The 17710-nt window shown below is 45.3% G+C and overlaps 1 protein-coding gene across 4 annotated transcripts in view; it reads right to left on the bottom strand.

Moving 5' to 3' along the window:
* Window positions 1-17710, bottom strand: part of LOC119466021 (dystrobrevin beta) — a 31072-nt gene that overhangs the window by 597 nt on the left and 12765 nt on the right. For 2 of the 4 annotated variants that reach the window (XM_049657616.1, XM_037726508.2), the window contains exons 8-13: window positions 15923-16089; window positions 11277-11401; window positions 9890-10075; window positions 8714-8912; window positions 5358-5601; window positions 593-678 (exon numbers count right to left, since the gene is read on the bottom strand). In XM_049657616.1, the coding sequence (XP_049513573.1) occupies window positions 593-678; window positions 5358-5601; window positions 8714-8912; window positions 9890-10075; window positions 11277-11401; window positions 15923-16089 (1007 nt within the window). The remainder of the gene's footprint in view (window positions 1-592; window positions 679-5357; window positions 5602-8713; window positions 8913-9889; window positions 10076-11276; window positions 11402-15922; window positions 16090-17710) is intronic. The other 2 variants (XM_049657617.1, XM_049657618.1) reach the window with 1 other exon arrangement.

The following is a 17710-nucleotide window of genomic DNA, read 5'->3' as shown; positions in this document are numbered from 1 at the left end:
TTGTGGGCATTGCACAGTGCATGTGAAGAGCATTCCACTCAAGAAAGTCTGATGTTCATGCCACAACAAAATGGATGTTCATACGCAAGCTTGAATTGAGCTCTCCTGAACTAAAAACTCGTACTTTCCTTGAAACAACAGGAAAGGAATGGCCAAAAGACGTTTTTACATACTGTCGGTAGAACTGGCAGCATGTGGCTAGTTTAAAAGGTTGCTGCCCTTATGCATAAATGTACACCTAAAACAAAGTTGATAGGCGGGTGCTTCAAGGAGCTTGTAAGTTAAAACATGACAGCCTACTAAGCAAAACTTGGCATATTACTGTTAGTCAGGCTATGTATGGCTATAATTGATGTACACTGCTTCAGTGTGTAAATCTAATGTGCCTGTGACCACTGACAAGTGGTGCCACCTGCAGTGCCCAAATTTCCCTTGGGCATCATATAAACAGTCAATACCTGCATGTGCACGGGGAAGTATGAGCTATCAGATCGTCTTTTCAATTTCAGGCCTTTAAGTGTGACTTTTGGTGTCCAGCATCGCAAGTACACATGGTTCAAAGTACTTTGTCAATGATTTGTGCCTCAATTACCTGTGGGCTTGCATCTGGGCAACCATTGTGTTGGCTTCCATCACCACCAGGTCCAGACTGGGCAGCCTCATCTTCAGAACCCACACCTATGGAACAACATTCATTGGCACATGTGCTTGCGTAGGAGCAGCATATTGTCACATTGTGGTGAAACAATGTAAAACAATGCTCACGTGGCAACATCTTAACCAGGCTTCACAAAGGTGAAGATTAAGAAGCGAGCGTAGCTAACATTCTGCTCTTGGGAGTTGTGTCAGATTTAAAAAAACCTATACAAATGTTCCAAGATTTACACCTTGTGTTGCACTGCCTAACCTTATTAAAGGAGTGCAATGTGGGAACTTGCTGTACAATTGGTCACATTTTCAAAGCAATGAAAACAAATGAAGTTTTTTGTTCAGCGTAAGGAGGCATAGACCGAGGTTAATGTCTTGGATCAATCGCTTCCCATGATGCCTTTAGTTCTGTGCACCATATCAAGTATGATGCTTCACTTTTAAATTAACATGCATGGGCTGCAAAACTGTGGACACAAGACTACGAGAAGTATGTGTGTTGAATAACTTCCCTTTGCTGGACCTGCTTGCACTATAGCTTAGCCAAGTGGCATGCCAAGATGTCCTTACTACAAAACAGTTCAGAGGATGCCCCCCACCCCCCCCTTTTTTTTATTTGAACAAGTTTTTTTTATATCACTGGGGTGCCTGCCATTATTACATTGCTCACTACTATAAACAAGAATGACTGCATGTTTGTGTCCAATATGCATTCTTTCATTTAAACAATTATCCCCTTGTGCTACTGTATTTACCATATTGGCACAAATGCAGGAGTATTTCCTTGTCATTAACAGGTCAGAAGTTCAATCTGCTTGTATACCTTGCTTCATCGTTACCTTCATATGTACAGTTACAATATGTGAAACAAGTGCCAGACATTGCTGGTATGACCTTATTAGCCACTGAACGAGCAAAGTGACATGTTTATACGACCTTACTCATTGCACATCTTCAAGCCCCCCAAACTGCTTGCATTCACAACCAAACCTAAGTATATCACTCACTGTAAACTCATGAAGTTCAAACTATGTGTTATTTGGTGTGGGAATAACTCCATACATTATAGTACAGTCGACTTCCGTTAATTAAATCCTGACAGGACCGACGAAAATGGTCGAATTATCTGGCAAGGCGAATTAAAATACAGGAGAAACACCCAAATGCTGTTGATTCACTTGGCAGTATTGCCTTTAAAGCGGGGAAAGGTGCCACTGTTACGGAACATAGCACATGTTCCTTAATTTACACACGCACATGTGCCGTCTTTGGTCACAGTACGAGCACCGAGACACCTAATAAGTTTACTGGCACGCCTTCACAGTTTTAGATAGACTCCCACTCCTTTGTCGGCTTTAAACGTCCCCATTCTGGGATTTTTATTGCGATAGCAGTTATATAGACACTCCAAGCGCATTTCTGCCGTCGTCGTCGCCGTGAGGTTCCGTATAAAGTCCAATCGTCGCAGTGCGCCGTATGCTATATGTGCGAGTGAAAGCGCGTGAGGGACGCGCGCTTTCACGGAGAGTGAGAGCGAATGCACAGCGCAGAGCAAACACGATGTCTTCCGTCGTGTGAAAGGCCTTGGGGGATGGGAGGGAGGGAGGGGAGGCGACATTTAGCTGCGGCACAAAATGCGTATCTTGTGACCAGGCGCAAGGAGAACTGGCGACTCAATCTCCCATGCAAAAGGAGGAAAGCCGGAAGGCAGCACGGGAGGGAGGGGGCGCGGCTTCTACTCTGCCACCAACTGTGTACTTGTACATTGCGTGGCTGCGGGCTGTCGCGCACATCATATCTTGACAGCGATCTCAACACGGCTCTTACCTTTGTATGCGCTGTGCTTTCGCCGCTCCGTTTCCGTTCAAGCAAAAGTCCGCACGAACCTTCAGTCGCTGCTGCTGCCGCACTTGCTCATACTAGCGTATTGACAGTGGTTGTCTGAAGTCATCGAGTGTGATCTATTCATGTTTGCTTATGCGCGCTGACACCGCGCTTGTTAATTCAGTTAGTAAGCGAATGTGTCCAAGTTTATGCAGCCGATAAAACTACTATCCTTACTCCGTATAGCTCTCTATTAATTTGCTGTCGCAATTGATGCTTCGCCTTTCGAGCGAAACTGCCACTTTTTTCATTTCACCACCTTCCTTGTTGCTAGCTTTCCCAAAGCACAAATGGTTTTTGTCCGCTTCTCGTTGCATGGCACATGTGTGTGCGTGTAATTAAGGAATGCGTACTAGGCCTCGTTAATGGGTCTCATACGCATGGCGGGCAAATCGAGGGCTCAAATTGCCACGGCAATGTCAGAAATGGCTCTGAATGGTGGCCAGTATGCTTATTAGGAGTCTACATGCTCATACTGTATCCAGAGACGGTGCGTATGTGCCTGTATAATTAAGAAACGCATACTATGTCCCGCGACAGTGGTCCCTTTCCGTTCTTGGTATGCTTCACTGTAATGTATTGCATATGGTTCCGCATAACATGGCTTTATCGCGGCAAGGCTGACCTGTCAAGTTCGAATTACCTGGCAAAGGCCAATTTTAAGATTGAAATTGCTGTGTCAACCAAAGTATGCAAAATAAAAGGTCAATGTACATGGTAGTATATGTATTTATATGTACTGAAATTTGGGCATTAAAGATGATGCAAAGTTGCATAACTGCAGATATTATTGCATTATTTGCATTATTGATGCAAAAGCCTCAATGACCCAGCGGCGTCTGTAGCAGCAAAACCCCATTGGCAGCAACGCCACGTCAGGAGCGCGCTCGTGAGGCTGGCTTGTGCTTGCTGGCTCGGGCCTCAACGGAGCAGAGCGGGTGAAAGGGAACACCTGCTGCCCCGGTATTGAGGGGAGAGGGCATCGCTGCAATGCCATGTCAACCTCGCTCTTGCTCTTGGAAGCCTGTAATATCCGCGCGTTCCTTGTCCGCGCAAGCTTTCACTTGCGTTCTAACTGCGCCTTGGTTAAGCCAAATCAAAATGTGCCAAGCACTTGCTTAATCCACTTGCTTGCCTGCCGTAAGTGCTTAGGTGTCCTCTGATTTTCTCTTCATTCCATTGTCAGAGCTTACATTTTTTCCGGACACTATTTCTTTTATTGCTGTCAATTCCTTTTTTTTTTTTTTGTGCCTGTATGTCAACTTTGTATTTCTTTTGCATCGACTTTGGTTGACACGCCTTTTTTATTCTTATTATTATTTTAACCAAGAGGCCAGGTGGGCCGATCCCAAAGATAGTGCAGTCCACAGCTGCAGAGTGGAGCCGTGGATTCCATCCCCACTCCATTCCAGAAAGCGGAGATCCCCGCAATTCCACTCCTTTTAACTGCTCGGAATGGCGATTGTTGAACTATTCGAGAGGCTGAGCTGGTTCATTCCATTCCTCGAATTCCAGTAAATTAAACGCTTTTTATATAATTGTTTACTACTTGTGTTTGCATGCCTAGCGCCAAAAAAACAACATATTTTTGAAAGCCTTAACGTAGTAAATAATGTTACGTACTATATTTTTCGTGCAAGAACAGGCACGCTCTTATCTCTTCTGGGTGTTGTTGCTTGTAATCTAATTATTAGTAATTCGAGAAAAGGAGCATACAATATAAGCTTAAATCATGCCTGCCGTAGAGGGGAAGTGCAGTTATTTGAGGAAAAAGCGAGCAAGCAAAATCAAGATGGTGGTCTTCACTGTAGGAGAATGCTGCTGTCTTTTTTTTTTCTTTTTTAGCATTAAACTGGCATCTTAACAGGCACCATTTTTTATAGCACAACTCCCTGACCGCCTATCGCATGCCTTCTGGATACTCGATAGTGGGCAAGAAAACCACGGAGTGCTTTCCGAATCACCGGGAACTCTCGCAGGGTGCAGCCATTTGCGACATGGCCATTTTTGGCCTGCATCCCTTTGTCACAGGTCAAGCATGCTCTTGCTAAATCGAACAATTCTTGGCTACTTAGCTCCTTAAATAAATGACTAAGGAATAAAAATAAGTCATCTCCTCAACTAAAAGAGTTCACTCTAACTAAAAGGTGCTGTCTTCAAATGCACTTCAACATTACAAATGAAAGGTTTCAAGGTCATCAGAAGTGTAGAATGTGTTGTTTATAATAACTGCTACAGAGGCAGTCGCCTATTATGTAGATAATGAAAATTAAGAAATGTAATAAATTGACCAAGTTTAGTCCAGTCGAATCGACAAATAGCGGTTTTGTAGCCTTGCTTAAAATTGACATTTGGTGCTCCAGAACTATGAGCCCATTCTATTTCCACTACATTCCGGAATTTTGAACTTCCATTCTCATTCCATTCCAGGTGTCTGACAAAATTTGTAATAATTCTGGAATCATTCCAACTCGGAAGTTGTCACCTCTCAACTCTAGCACTCCAGTCTATGGTGCAATGTAGTTAATTTTTTACTATGTTGACACCAATTACACCTGTACCGTTAATTTTACCTACTCTACAATTAATTCTCGCTTATTGTCTTGTTGAGACCTACATTTGGTATCTTCTGCGACCCGATATGACATTCCAAAGTAACAAAATTTACCCTTTTGTTTAAAGGTTACAAACATAGATAGCCAGATCCCAGATACACCAAACCCATATGAAGTCTGCAAAGAAGACCTTGTCTTCAAAGTTCTCACTGTGTTATATCTGAACAAGCATGGTACGCCTGGTAAAGAAACGAAAGGAGGAGCAATTACCTGAATGTAGCTCACGCACAAGGGACGACATGGCATGGGTGACCGAATCGGCGGCCACGAGCAAGTGATCACGCAGTTGCCGACCCTCAGGTGTGCGGCCAAAGGCCATCTGCACATCTGCACCCAACCCCACCAGACTGTCTGGGGTCTGCAAGTGTGCGGCCACAATAGGTGGACGCTCGGGTGGTGACGCAGTGGATCGAGGAGAGCTGCCAGGCGTTGACCGGGGACTCCGCTGATGGTTCTGCAAGCAAAAACTCCAGCTCATAGCGCCATCTTTGTCTCCTGCACATTGTGGCAATCAAACTGTGTGAGTTAGCTTACAGGCCTTGATACAGACTTGACTGTTGCAGGCATGGGCAAGCAGAAGTGAGCACAGCTTTCTGTGGCCAAACAGAGCAGCAATATTCTGCACCAACAGCATTCTGTGTGCAACAATTACCCAAAGGTAATTTCTGACTGAATTGGCGTGTTGTAGAGTCAACTCTCTATGCAAAATAATGCAGCATGCTCCAAAACAATTTTTCAGGTAGCATGGACAGTTTGGGTATCTTTATTCAGTCTTCAGTTGTTTCAAGGCACCAGGTAGTTAGAACTTCTCATTTTAAATTCGTTTTGTGTTTGTTCTAGAAGTACTCTACACAGGCTTCAATGTTACAGGGAAGACCATTGGAGGCCAACACAGCAATGAGCTGGCTACAAGATTACTTTTTACCGTATCGAATATGCGCCGACAAATAGGCACATTTTCAAGCGAAGCTTGTATGCACTAGCCTGTGCTGGCCATGTAACGCTAAACCAACCAGCTGCTCTCAGAGCTGCATAGATGGCTTGTTCTCGGCATGCGCTCGTGCCACTGCTCACACATTTGCCATCGTCATCTGCTTCCACAGCTGGCTGCATTGCTGCTAATCATTCCAGCGTGTACAATTTCACTTCTGTCGTCGTAATGTGGAGGCCGCGTTTACGGGTGCATGAGCCATTCATTGTCTTAAGTAACGGACAGATTTAATTTTGAAGAAATTTCATGGAAATCCATCCAGAATGAACACGCTCGGGAAAGGGCTTGTCGACATGCCGATTCTAGCGTGAGGGCTTCCGAAGCCCAGTCGAAATGTCAGCGAAGAGCCGCGGACCTCGAGTTGAGGGAGCGCGATGTTAAGGCCAAACGTTAGCGTTGTCTAGCCCTCCAGGAACCCGAAAATGGTGGTGCACGCCTCAGCAATGCTAGCGCCAACTTCCCCGGTGCAACAGCCAGGTTTCAACGCGAGTTTCTCAACCAGAACTTCGGAGCGAGTTTCAGTGCGTATGACCGGTTGTGGTTCGAGCACAATGTGGTACTCATCAGCGCAATTCATTCGGGAACACCGAAGAAACACACGACAAGCTTCACTTACACCCAAGGGGAGGGGCTACTGATTTTTTTTCATGTTATGCCCCTACAAACAAGTAGTGGTCAAAGGAACATATAGAGTCTGCATTCATGTTCAGAAGCAAAACACCTCGGCTGCCAAGCCATTGAGTTGTTTATGCCAAAGGTCACTGCCAACTTATATATTGTTGCGAGCAAGAAACTGCAAGGGCCGATTGTCGTCGCGGCGAATGTCAAAAAATAAGTGAGGGGAGGAAGGTTGGCGATACCGGCAATGACGAGAAATATGCCCAACGCCATGGCAATGAAAACATATGGGCTTATCGTCCTGGATTCTCCACTGGGCTGAATAACGATAGCAGCTATTTCTATAAGGTGGAACAACAGAACTGACCCGAGAGTGGGGAAGGGAGGCAACAGGCTGGAGTCCTACGTTAGCCAGCTCTTCCTCAACGACAGCTTGAATTAAAGAGACTGTTGGTCGGGAATCGTCGGCAGGGCGTGCAAAATAGGAAGGTGGCGCCGCCGCCTCAACTTCACGATGCAGTCAAGGCTATCGGTGGTGGGTTGCTGAATGGCCGGCTGAACGTCTGCGCAGGACAATGTAGCGGCCGTGTTTACAAGCTGCATGAATTGTTGGATGATGCGGCGACTCTTCAGTGCTTCAAAACGCCTGCATTTCTTGATAATGTCTTCAATGGTTGAGCAGTCCTTAAACACCAGCAAGTTGAAAGCATCATCAGCAATGCCTTTCAGGAGGTGACTTACTTTGTCCGCCTCAGTCACATTGGCATCAACTCGGCGGCAAAGGGCGATAACGTCAAGGATGTATGACATGTATGCCTCTGTGGGAGATTGAGCGCAACTGGAGAGATCTTTCGAAGCAGCATGCTAGTGGCCAATTGGTTTGCCAAATAGGTCATGAAGCTTCTGGATACGTAGATCCCAGCTGGTCAGCTCTGTTTCGTGAGTGTCAAAACAGACACACATTGTCCCACTGAGGTAGAAAGCAACATTGGCAAGTGTCACTGTTGGGTCCCACCGATCGTTCGTTGCGACGCGCTCGTAATTCCCAAGTTAGTCGTCGACATTGTTGGTGCCGCAAAAAGAGCCAGGGTCACGGGGTTGGATCAAGATCACCGGCTGGGGTGCCGGTGTTGCGGTTGATGTAGTAACCCTGCCTGTTGACATGGTGGAACTTGCCAGGACACATCCGCTGCGGAGTTCCGTCTTGCGTAGTACCCCGCACCTCCACCAAAATGCCAAAGGAAACGATATAACTGAAAATATATTTATAAATTATTTACAGTGAGCTGCAGCACTGCCAAGATGGCGGAAAGACAATCTTTACAATCGTCGTCTTTTTCACCCCAGTGGCCAACATCGTCTTTGTCATATTGCTCGCAGTCTCGTGACAATATTAACTATTCATTCCACTTACCTGCAGATGTGTTATGTCAACCCGGCACTAATTTGTGGCAACCAAATGATAAAGCAAGAGAGCACAGGGCATCCGTGTTGACTAATATTGGTGCACAAATGCCAATGCATAGCCGAAAATGTAGCTGCAATTCTGTTTTCAGTGAAATTTGGATAGGCGGATGTGGCAAGATGCAAACTGAGAGGGAATTATTCGAAGATTTTTAAAATATTTGCAAAGTTTGTAGGGCTGGCAGCTCCACGAGCACTCTTGGTAGTATGACTCGAAGGAAAAAAATTTTGGTACCTTGATACACAGGGCTAGACCAGTTTCCTTTGCGATGGCTGCCTTTATAACAGGTACATGTGATGATGGCTGTTTATCTTTACACTTTGTAGCAGGAATCTTATTCTGCAGTTAGTCCAGTGGTGTGTTGTACACACATCCCCTTCTCTGTCTCCGTGTTGTATTTGCTGAGGAAATAAATGTCACTGTATCGGCTAGCCCGGTTTGCACACTGCAAAATTGAAGCTATGTCAGTCCCTTGGTCAACACGAGGCACACCTTGAGCATCTTCATGAGGGCCTCCAGCTGGAGCATGAGGTCCCTGCGGCTGTCCTGCAGCTGTGCCAGGTGCGCCTCGAGGTGGGCTTTTCGCTGGCGCAGTGCTTGCAGCTCCCCAACCAGCGCGGGGCTGCCAGCACGCATCGAGTCTTCTCGCTCCTGTTGCTGCCGCAGCCGCACTATCTGACCCATCATTTCCCTGCACCAGAATGAAACCAAGTAGTAGTTGCACACATCACTCAATTTGACATCATCCATGAACAAAAAAAAAAAATTGCTACATATATCTATATAATACAATCTCCACTCAACAGTGTTCACACTGCACTGGCAGCTTCATTAACAACACCATTCCTACAAAATCCATATTGCTTAGCAACAGGTACCTCCTCGCTGGACTATTGTGCAGGAGTGCAATGCACATGTGCTGCCACTTGTGCACTGCCATTGAGAAGGTGCTCGTGCAGGTTTGAAACTGTCCAGAGAGCACTATGGTGATGCCCAGGGTGCTCCCTTTTCTCGTTGGAACTTTCTATGTAGGGATAGTTCACACACTAGTAAATGGTTGGCCCAGTGCAGACACAGGTAGTATGTACAGTGGAACCTCATTGATACGATTCTGCATAATATGTTTTTGGGGATAATACGTTGGTGATACCCTTTTCGGATGATACACTTTATTTGCGGGTTCCCGTGAAGATCGTATCAACAAGATTCCATTGTATGTTGGCAAATCTGTCACACGAGGAGCACGGAAAGTGTGCCAACAACATTGTTTTTCCCAGCTTATGCGTTTCACATTTAATGCACTAAGCGGCATGCACAATTACTAGCAATGTTCTCTATGCAGTTTTACGTGGTGTGTGTGAATCAGCTGGCATAGCTCTGTGGAAACGCACTTGGCTTTCAGCAAACCTGATGAGTGAGTGAGTGAAATAACTTTATTTAGGTCCAGAAAAGACGCAGGGGAGAACCCGTGCTACCCGGCTAGTCCCAGTGTGGTTCTTTTTTTCCTCGTTGGGCTGGTAGGCTGATAATGTTCATGATGCAGTTTCAGATTTTATTTCAGAAGATTGCATGAAATATGACAAAGTTTACATCTACGATAAACCATACTGAGCCACAGAAGAGCCTAATTAAGGTGGCCAGAATGCCCTCCCGAACAAGAGAACCCACCTGTTCTTGGCCTCCAACTCGGCTAGCAGCTCCCGCTGCCGTGTCGTGTCAGTCGAACCCGTAGGTCTCTGTGCGAGACGAGCGGCATATCGAGCGATTAGTCGGTGCTCTTCATCTTGCCCGCTGTCCATGGATGGACCGATCAAGGATGGAAGGCCATTGTGGCTGGCCGCTGGAGATGGAGGCCTGCAGTACCAAGGACCAAGGAAATGCCCTGACAAGTTCATGAGAAACAAAAGAATGACAAGGACAGTCAGCTCCTGCTAAGCCCTTCAGTTTTGTATAAAGTTAGCTAAGATTGTTGGAAAATGCACCAAAGTGTGCTTGCAAGAGCAGACATGCTGGCACCCTGTCACTTGTCACTGCAAAAACAAGGACAGCGCATGTGGTCACAAAATGAATACAGGTGAGTGTTGCCATAAACATCCAGAAATAAGCATGAATAATGCTAAACGGGACAAAGGAAGGTGATTTACAAGTTTGTCTTGTTAGCATTGTTCATGCTCTTTCCGTCGTGAGCTAACACAGGCAAACTAACCCTCACCAACTATAAATGATTAACCTAATTAGGGCCGGTATAACGTAAACCTATTACAATCCCTTTTTATTCCAAATTCGCCATCCCGCATGCCCATATGGGCAGAGCTGGAGCTGATTTGACCTATCACTGAGGGCTGATGGCCGATTTGGAATAAGAACAGATTGGAATAGTTTTACGTTATACTGACCCAGGTGGACTAGTGAATTAGGCTAAATTACTACAGCCAGTGAGAAGTGTTAATGTTTTAACTATTAAAAATAAAACCCCTTGGTTCCCCTTATTCTTGTTCACCTAGTGAGGCTATTATAATGGCAGCATTTATTACTTCACCTGTCCTGCCTTTTACTTGCTGCAGGCACAGACTTTGATGGCAGCAATCGCAAAAACAGGCAGCAGTGCTGTGTCGCAAAATCTGTGCTGCCTTCTTCTCGCCATATTCAAGGAACAAACAGTTTGTTATGATAGGCAGCAAGCGTCGTTTGTTCGATTAGAGCAGGAACAAAGGACAAAGAAGAAATTTGGTGCGTAACTTTCTTTTGAAAGCATGGTCAGAGAAGAAAGACCAATGAAAGATACCCGGCTGCAGTGGTATCCCACAAGTAATGTAGAGGAAATGGAAAGTACATATCTATTTCACATATAAAGAGAACTGTGTACGCATGAAGCTGTAGGTGACTTGGGGTGAAACTCGCTTCCAGTGTTATGCCCAATATTGCCCACAGGCAGCCAACCTATTACTCTTCTCAGCAAAAAATAATTTCCTTGGGGCATCTAATCCTTAAAAGAGATGTTCCACCAGGGCATGATGGGGGGGGGCGGCATGCAAGAGCAGGTGATGATGCTCACACAATGTGTGCCAAATCCAGTGTGTGCTCCTCCTCCGGGAAATGCGGCAGTGGCCGGCTGGGTCGTTCGGGGACACACCGGAATGACTTGCGCAGGGAATGACCGAGCTGCTTGCTGGCCGATTTCTGCCCGAGGAAACACAAAAAGTCTCTCTTTTGTTTTTCTACCGTGCTACATGTGCTTTGTACGCGCCCTAAATAGTTACTGCAAAGCTCCAATTAAAAGGTGCTACCCAAAAGTTCCGGGAATTAAGTCGTGAAAAAAAATGTGTTGACCATAACACCTAATCAGCACTGTCTTAGTCCCCTTGAGCATGTATACACCAATCCCAGCATTTCTGCCACAATTCCGTGCATTCGTGGAACTCTTCAGGCGACAGTGTTGAGGACCGCCTGCGATTCCGACTGGATCTCTTAAACATTGCCAAACAGACGTCCTTTCAGCCTCAACTTCAACTTTGAGAAGAAGAAAAAGTCACAAGGGTGAAAGTCAGGTGAAAAGGGTGGGTGCGGCAGTACTTTGATTTGTTTGGAAGTCAGGAACTGTCGAACAACGAGTGATGTATGAGTGGGTGTGTTGTCGTGGTGAAGAAGCCAGTCGTTGTTCTTCCACTTCTCCGGACGTTTGCGAAGAATGCTCTCTCTTTAGCACCTCAAAACATTACAGCAAAACTCGCTATACACGGTTTGCCCAGGAGGTACGAAATCTTTGTGGACAATTCCATGTAGGTAAAAAAAAAAAAAAACAATGAGCATGAACTTCACATTGCCACAAACTTGATGTGCCTTTGTCAGCTGCGGGGAATTTGGCGACTTCCATTGTGACGACTATTGTTTCGTTTCAGGATCGTAGCCATAAACCCATGTCTCATCCCCAGTTATTACACTGGAGAGGAATGTGGGATTGTCTCCAACTTGTTACTTCAGTTCTGTACAGACAGAAACACGGTGCAGCTTCTGTTCATCACTGAGCAGTCCTGACACGAATTTTGCAGAAATGCGCCTCATGTTCAAAACATGCGACAAAATTCGCTAAACTTTGCCGTACAATTGTCCTACAATGTCACAGACATCCTTTATAGCTAGCCTGTGATTTGCATGGATAGCCTTATGAACTTTCGCTATCGTTTCCGGCGTAGTGCTCGTTGACGGGCGTCCAGAACGTTCATCGTTGTCAACACACATTCGACCCTCTTTGAAGACTTTATGCCATAAAAACATCCTATTTTGGCTCATGGCGTTGACTCCAAAAGCGCCCTCTAGCATACGATGAGTTTCTGCCGCAGTTTTGCCAAGCTTAAAACAAAACTTGACCCATATCCTTTGCTCATTGAAGTCTGCCATATTGGTTGCTAAGAAATGCACCAAATTAGTGAAACATTGGGTTGCAAAACAACACTTCGCAAAACAGTACTTCTTCTCAGATGCAAGTCGTTCAGCACACTGATCCGCAAGGCGTACCGCTAGTTACATTTAGCGGTGGAAATGTTTACCACACTCAGTTTGCCCATGCTTCTCAAGGTCTCGGAACTTTTGTGTAGCACCTCGTACATACCACATTCCAGCCAACATGCCAAAAAAAAAAAGGCATACATGTAACTGCGCATCAAACAGGAAAAAAAGTGTTTATGCAGATGTTGTTCTGCACTGACAAAAAAAGTGTGCCACAGTATAGACGCTAGCATGTATTACGTAACTTCTAAAATTTGTGCACGCTAGAAAGTCTTGGGCTATTGAAGTAAATATTATCCAAGTGACTGCTTTTTGATTAAAACCATAGCTGCGGCCAAATACTGCATTTTAGACATACCACACCCAGAACACATTGCCCTCTCCACCGATACAACCATCAGAAAAAGAAAAGTATATATAAACAATATCAGTAGGTATAAGCCGCACAAAGAACCATATCTTCTTATTTGGTACAAGAACTTAAGTTCTTATACCAAATAATCAAAGGCCATTTCAAGATTAATATTGACGGACTAATATCCTTTTCCTCAGGTTACACTACAAGACAACGTCATAATCTTACAATCACCCCTTTTCATAAGCGTAATAACTGCTTTAAATATTCATTTTTTCCAAGAACAGTAACGGAATGGAATCGGCTTACTAACGATCAAGTACTACAGAAATCTCTGACCTCATTCACCAGCAGCCTCAGTGTCCATTAACATTTATTTTCTGATGTATTCATTCCCTGCTGCCCATATAGTTGCTAATTTCTTATTGTTATTGACCTTATGCCCCTTACATTTTGTAATAATATAATCACTCAATATTTATGTGTTCCTGAATAATTAAGATATGCCATGAACCTTGCTGTACCCCTATGTTGCACTGCCATCATTGAACTTTTTTTGTTGTCTTCAATGCTGATCCATTTTGTTTGTTTACTAATCATTTGCGGCCTTTGTTGTTTCTGGCTTTGTTTGTAAATATTTGATCCGTGCTTGTATCTGTACGCCTACCCTGCGAAAATCCCTCCCTGGGATTGCAGTATCAATAAATAAATAAATAAAAAAATACAACGATGCATGAACAACAAAAACAACTCCACATTATTACTGGGACTTTATTCGCGCATTATGTCGAAGCGCAAATAGTGTAGCATGATAGCAATGTGGAGCACACTGCTATGAAGCTTCATAAGAATGCAAAAGTCGCATATAACCCCACATCCCCGTTGTACTTAAAGGGCTCCTTTGCAAATTTAGGTTATACGCTGGAAGTTCTAAAACACCATCTAGGGATCGTTTTACTGAAATAATTTTTCAAATCGGTTTATTATTGGCGGAGATGTGCGTTCGCACAGTGTTTGTGCGTGTTACCTCGACTCTGGCTGGGAGCGGTGCTTCCTCGTGAGGAAGGACATCTGGTTTGAAATTTCAGCACAGCAAGCTGTTTCACAGCTTGCTGTGCTGTAATACTTTGCAGACATGATCATCAGCACAATGAAGTATGCATTGTGCTTGTCTCTTTAAAATGGCCAAACCTGGTGCGGGGCCTCTTGAACTTGCTCCAATTGCTTTATGGTTAATGCACAAAAAATTATGGCAGACAAGAAATATGTCAAAATGTTTCGGAGCAAAGAACAAGTGTGGTTCCAGAATTTAAGCCAATCTGGTACACTTCGGCTTTCAACTTTCTCACTACAGAGTGCAGATCGCTGGATCACAGTCTCTTCCAAGATAACAAAGGAGTTAAACACATGAGAGAGGAGTTACACATCTGCTGTCATAACATGCCAACAAAATAATGCCTTCAAAAAATTAAAGGAAAGAAAAGAGACACACAACAAAACAAAAATCGCACTAATTTACCAGCAAGCTTACTGTCACAGCACTGCATTTGTTCAAATGTCTTGAGCAAGATGCAGAAAAAGTGACGCAGCCCAACTAAACTTTTATTTATTTGCCTTATGTGCTGTAGAAACAAAGTATTAACAACTTGTTTAATATATTGCACTCCACCATTAGTGCAAACCTGCAACTTGTTGGAAATAAAATAAACTTCAAACAAGCGTGTGGCCAACATTTGGAGGCATCCTAGAGGTAGATGCTAGCCAAAACAGCATAAATGCACTGCGCACACACATGCACTGGAGCTAGCCCTGCTTGCATCAGGTCATTTGCTGGAGAGACAGGTGTGTACAAGCTTGTCACTGTGGAAAATTTGCGTTTATACCACAAACTCCATGTTCACTCTGACAACAGCCCACACCATACCAAAAATGGTCACCCCCTGGAGTTGGAAACCAGATAAGGGCACAGAAAATTGTGAATAGACCTTTAACACCCTTTTTTTTTTTTTTTTTTAGGACAAAACATTCCCCCAGGTGATAATCTTCCGTGTGGGAACATATTTGCATGCCGAGATAAGGGATGGTAAAATCATGAAACACGATACACAGTTTTCTTTCACTGGCACGATCAACACATGCCTTATTGCCTTTACCTAAGAGGAGGATGTGAGGTCAGAACAAGGGCCTAACATTGACTAGTGCAGGACTTCAAAATTGGACAAGGGAGTAGATCAACCACGTCATGTTTGTTCACAACTAAAGGGGGCCTTTTCAAGATCTCGTTAAATTATAATTTGTAGTCCAGCCTCATAGTTTTGAACTTATCTTACGGGAGAAAGAAAGGTTAACCTCTACCGAGTTTAATTGGTGCACATTCTGCACAATGGAACAACCAAGAGCTAGCAACCACAATTTCAGAGACAAAAAGACCCGTGTGCAGAGTCCCAGGTGAACTATAGTAATTCAAAAAATGTAGGCAGTGTATGATGCAAATACGCTGCTCACTAGTGTGAAAGACCAGTCAAAGGCAGAAGGGTATAACGGAAAGTACAAAATTAACCAGAGCCAAATTATTTAACAGCTTGTACACAAGAAACATTGCGACAAAGCAGGAGAAAAGAGCAAAAAATGAAGCTTACAAACATAAACAAAATCAAACTGTAGTCAAGCATGAAACATATCAGTGGGAACTGGCAATCTAGCTGCATTTACAAACAGCATCACACAATTCTGGCATGTGCACACACTGCAATCTGCTATTTATAAAATACATTTGGCCTTACATAAAGGCTCTCAAACATTAGGCATTGCATTTGATGAAAAGCAAAGCACAGACTCACGTAGATGGCATACTCCTTCATCTCGTGCTGGTTGGTGTGCGAACCCGAGGTGCGGCCCCGCCAGAAGCAGTCCTGGCAAAGCTGGTAGTTGTAGCAGCGTTGGCATTTGTACCGGAAGCCCAAGAAGGAGTCCCGGTTGCAGCCGTCACACTGCACCGGATGCAGCACTGCACGGCATATGCAGCACACTCTAGCCATAACTGGGTGCACTGCACTGCTACAGTTCAAAGGCACGGATGCAGGAGATGTGGCCTAGTTCATCACATTAGGCGACAGAATATTCTGTCTCATGAGACCCACGAAAGTCCAGCCTTGCATATTGCGATGTCAAGAGCTGTGAACAATTCGCTCAGGCAGAGGCACTGTTTCAAAGCAGCACTGAGTGCTCGATACCGTGTTCAAGAGTAAGGAAACTACACGGGTAAGGGTAAGTGTTGTGGGGATGCGCGACTCTCACGCGTCCCCTGATGTTGTTTTCACCGTATGTCTCCAGTAGTCCGGCTTCTCCGCGTGGCTAAGCCCAGTGGTGGTCGTGGTGGTTGCGGCGCATTGCGGGAGATGGCGCGAGTGTCGCGATGCCAACGCCGCCGAACGGCGGGGTGACTTGGGAGAGAAAGGTCGAGGGCGCTTCCTCTTTGGGTTGGGATCGGTGAGCGACACGGACGTCCCGCGCGTGGGCCGATTCACGCTTCGCGAGACGTCTCGCGTGGCTCGGAGCGGGGCACCGGTATGGACGGACACGGATCGTTCGAACGCGCCACCGTTCGCGTGACCGCACACGTGAATGACTAGGCGATGGTGTCACAGCATGGGGCGAACGTATTCGCTCGCTATCGGGTCGCGGTGAGTCGGACTTACTTGATTTGTCGCGCGCCCATGTGAATGTTCTATTGGTTGTAATTCGGCTAGTGTGCATTAGTGTATGAAAGGTGCAATAAATGCCCTTTTGATTGTTTGCGCTACTGTGTTGTTGTTCCTTTGTCCCAAGAGCATGTGTGAGACCCCACATGATTTCAATATATAACGAAATTTCACTGCCACCACAAAGAAATACGGAGACAATAAACGAAAACTTCTGTGGACGCAGATGGTCAAATGGTTGAACTACCCGTGGCTGCTTGCGAACGCACCTCTCAAATCATGTGCCAAGTAACCGAGAGCGATCGCCGAAGCAGAGCAGCATCCTGTTCTCCATAAAGTTCAAAGTGATAAGATCCTATTACGCACAATGCAATGTGTGCTTTGGGGGCGAGTGAAAGCATGTGAGGGTGAGCCGAGAACGATGGTGGCTTGATGTGTGCAGTCTTCCCGCACGAGCAAGGGGAAATGGGGCAAGAAGAGTGAGCTCGCGGTAATGTGATCAAGCGCGTGCGAGGGGTATGTGAGGGGAGGCAGCATGGCGTGTATCTCCATTTGAAGTGTGGCCTTGGCTGTGCATGGCCGTCAGTGCGGCTGAGCACATACGCAGCCCACACGTCCTGTTTTAGGAGTAATCTGCCATGTATGCAAAGAGAGGATGGTGTGACATCATGTGCACTGTCTTCCCAGGCGTTTAGTACTGGATGTTGCGTAATCTCGAGTTTAGGAGACGCTTTGAAGCGAGAGGCAGACGAAGCATTCGCTTCCTACTGCCGGCAATATTCATGAATCATCCCATTGCAGGTGACGCTATCAGCCGCGGCGGCAAAGTGGATGTGGACGCAAAAGTGTCGTTGGCGTCGTTTCGTACCACCAATATGAAGATATCATCGACAGGGATATGAAACCGTATTTTTTGTCACCGACTCT

The sequence above is a fragment of the Dermacentor silvarum genome, chromosome 10, assembly GCF_013339745.2.
Source record: "Dermacentor silvarum isolate Dsil-2018 chromosome 10, BIME_Dsil_1.4, whole genome shotgun sequence".
Lineage (NCBI taxonomy): Eukaryota > Metazoa > Arthropoda > Arachnida > Ixodida > Ixodidae > Dermacentor > Dermacentor silvarum.
The sequence above is the reverse complement of the archived record's forward strand: the minus strand, read 5'-3'. Positions and strand labels throughout refer to the sequence as shown.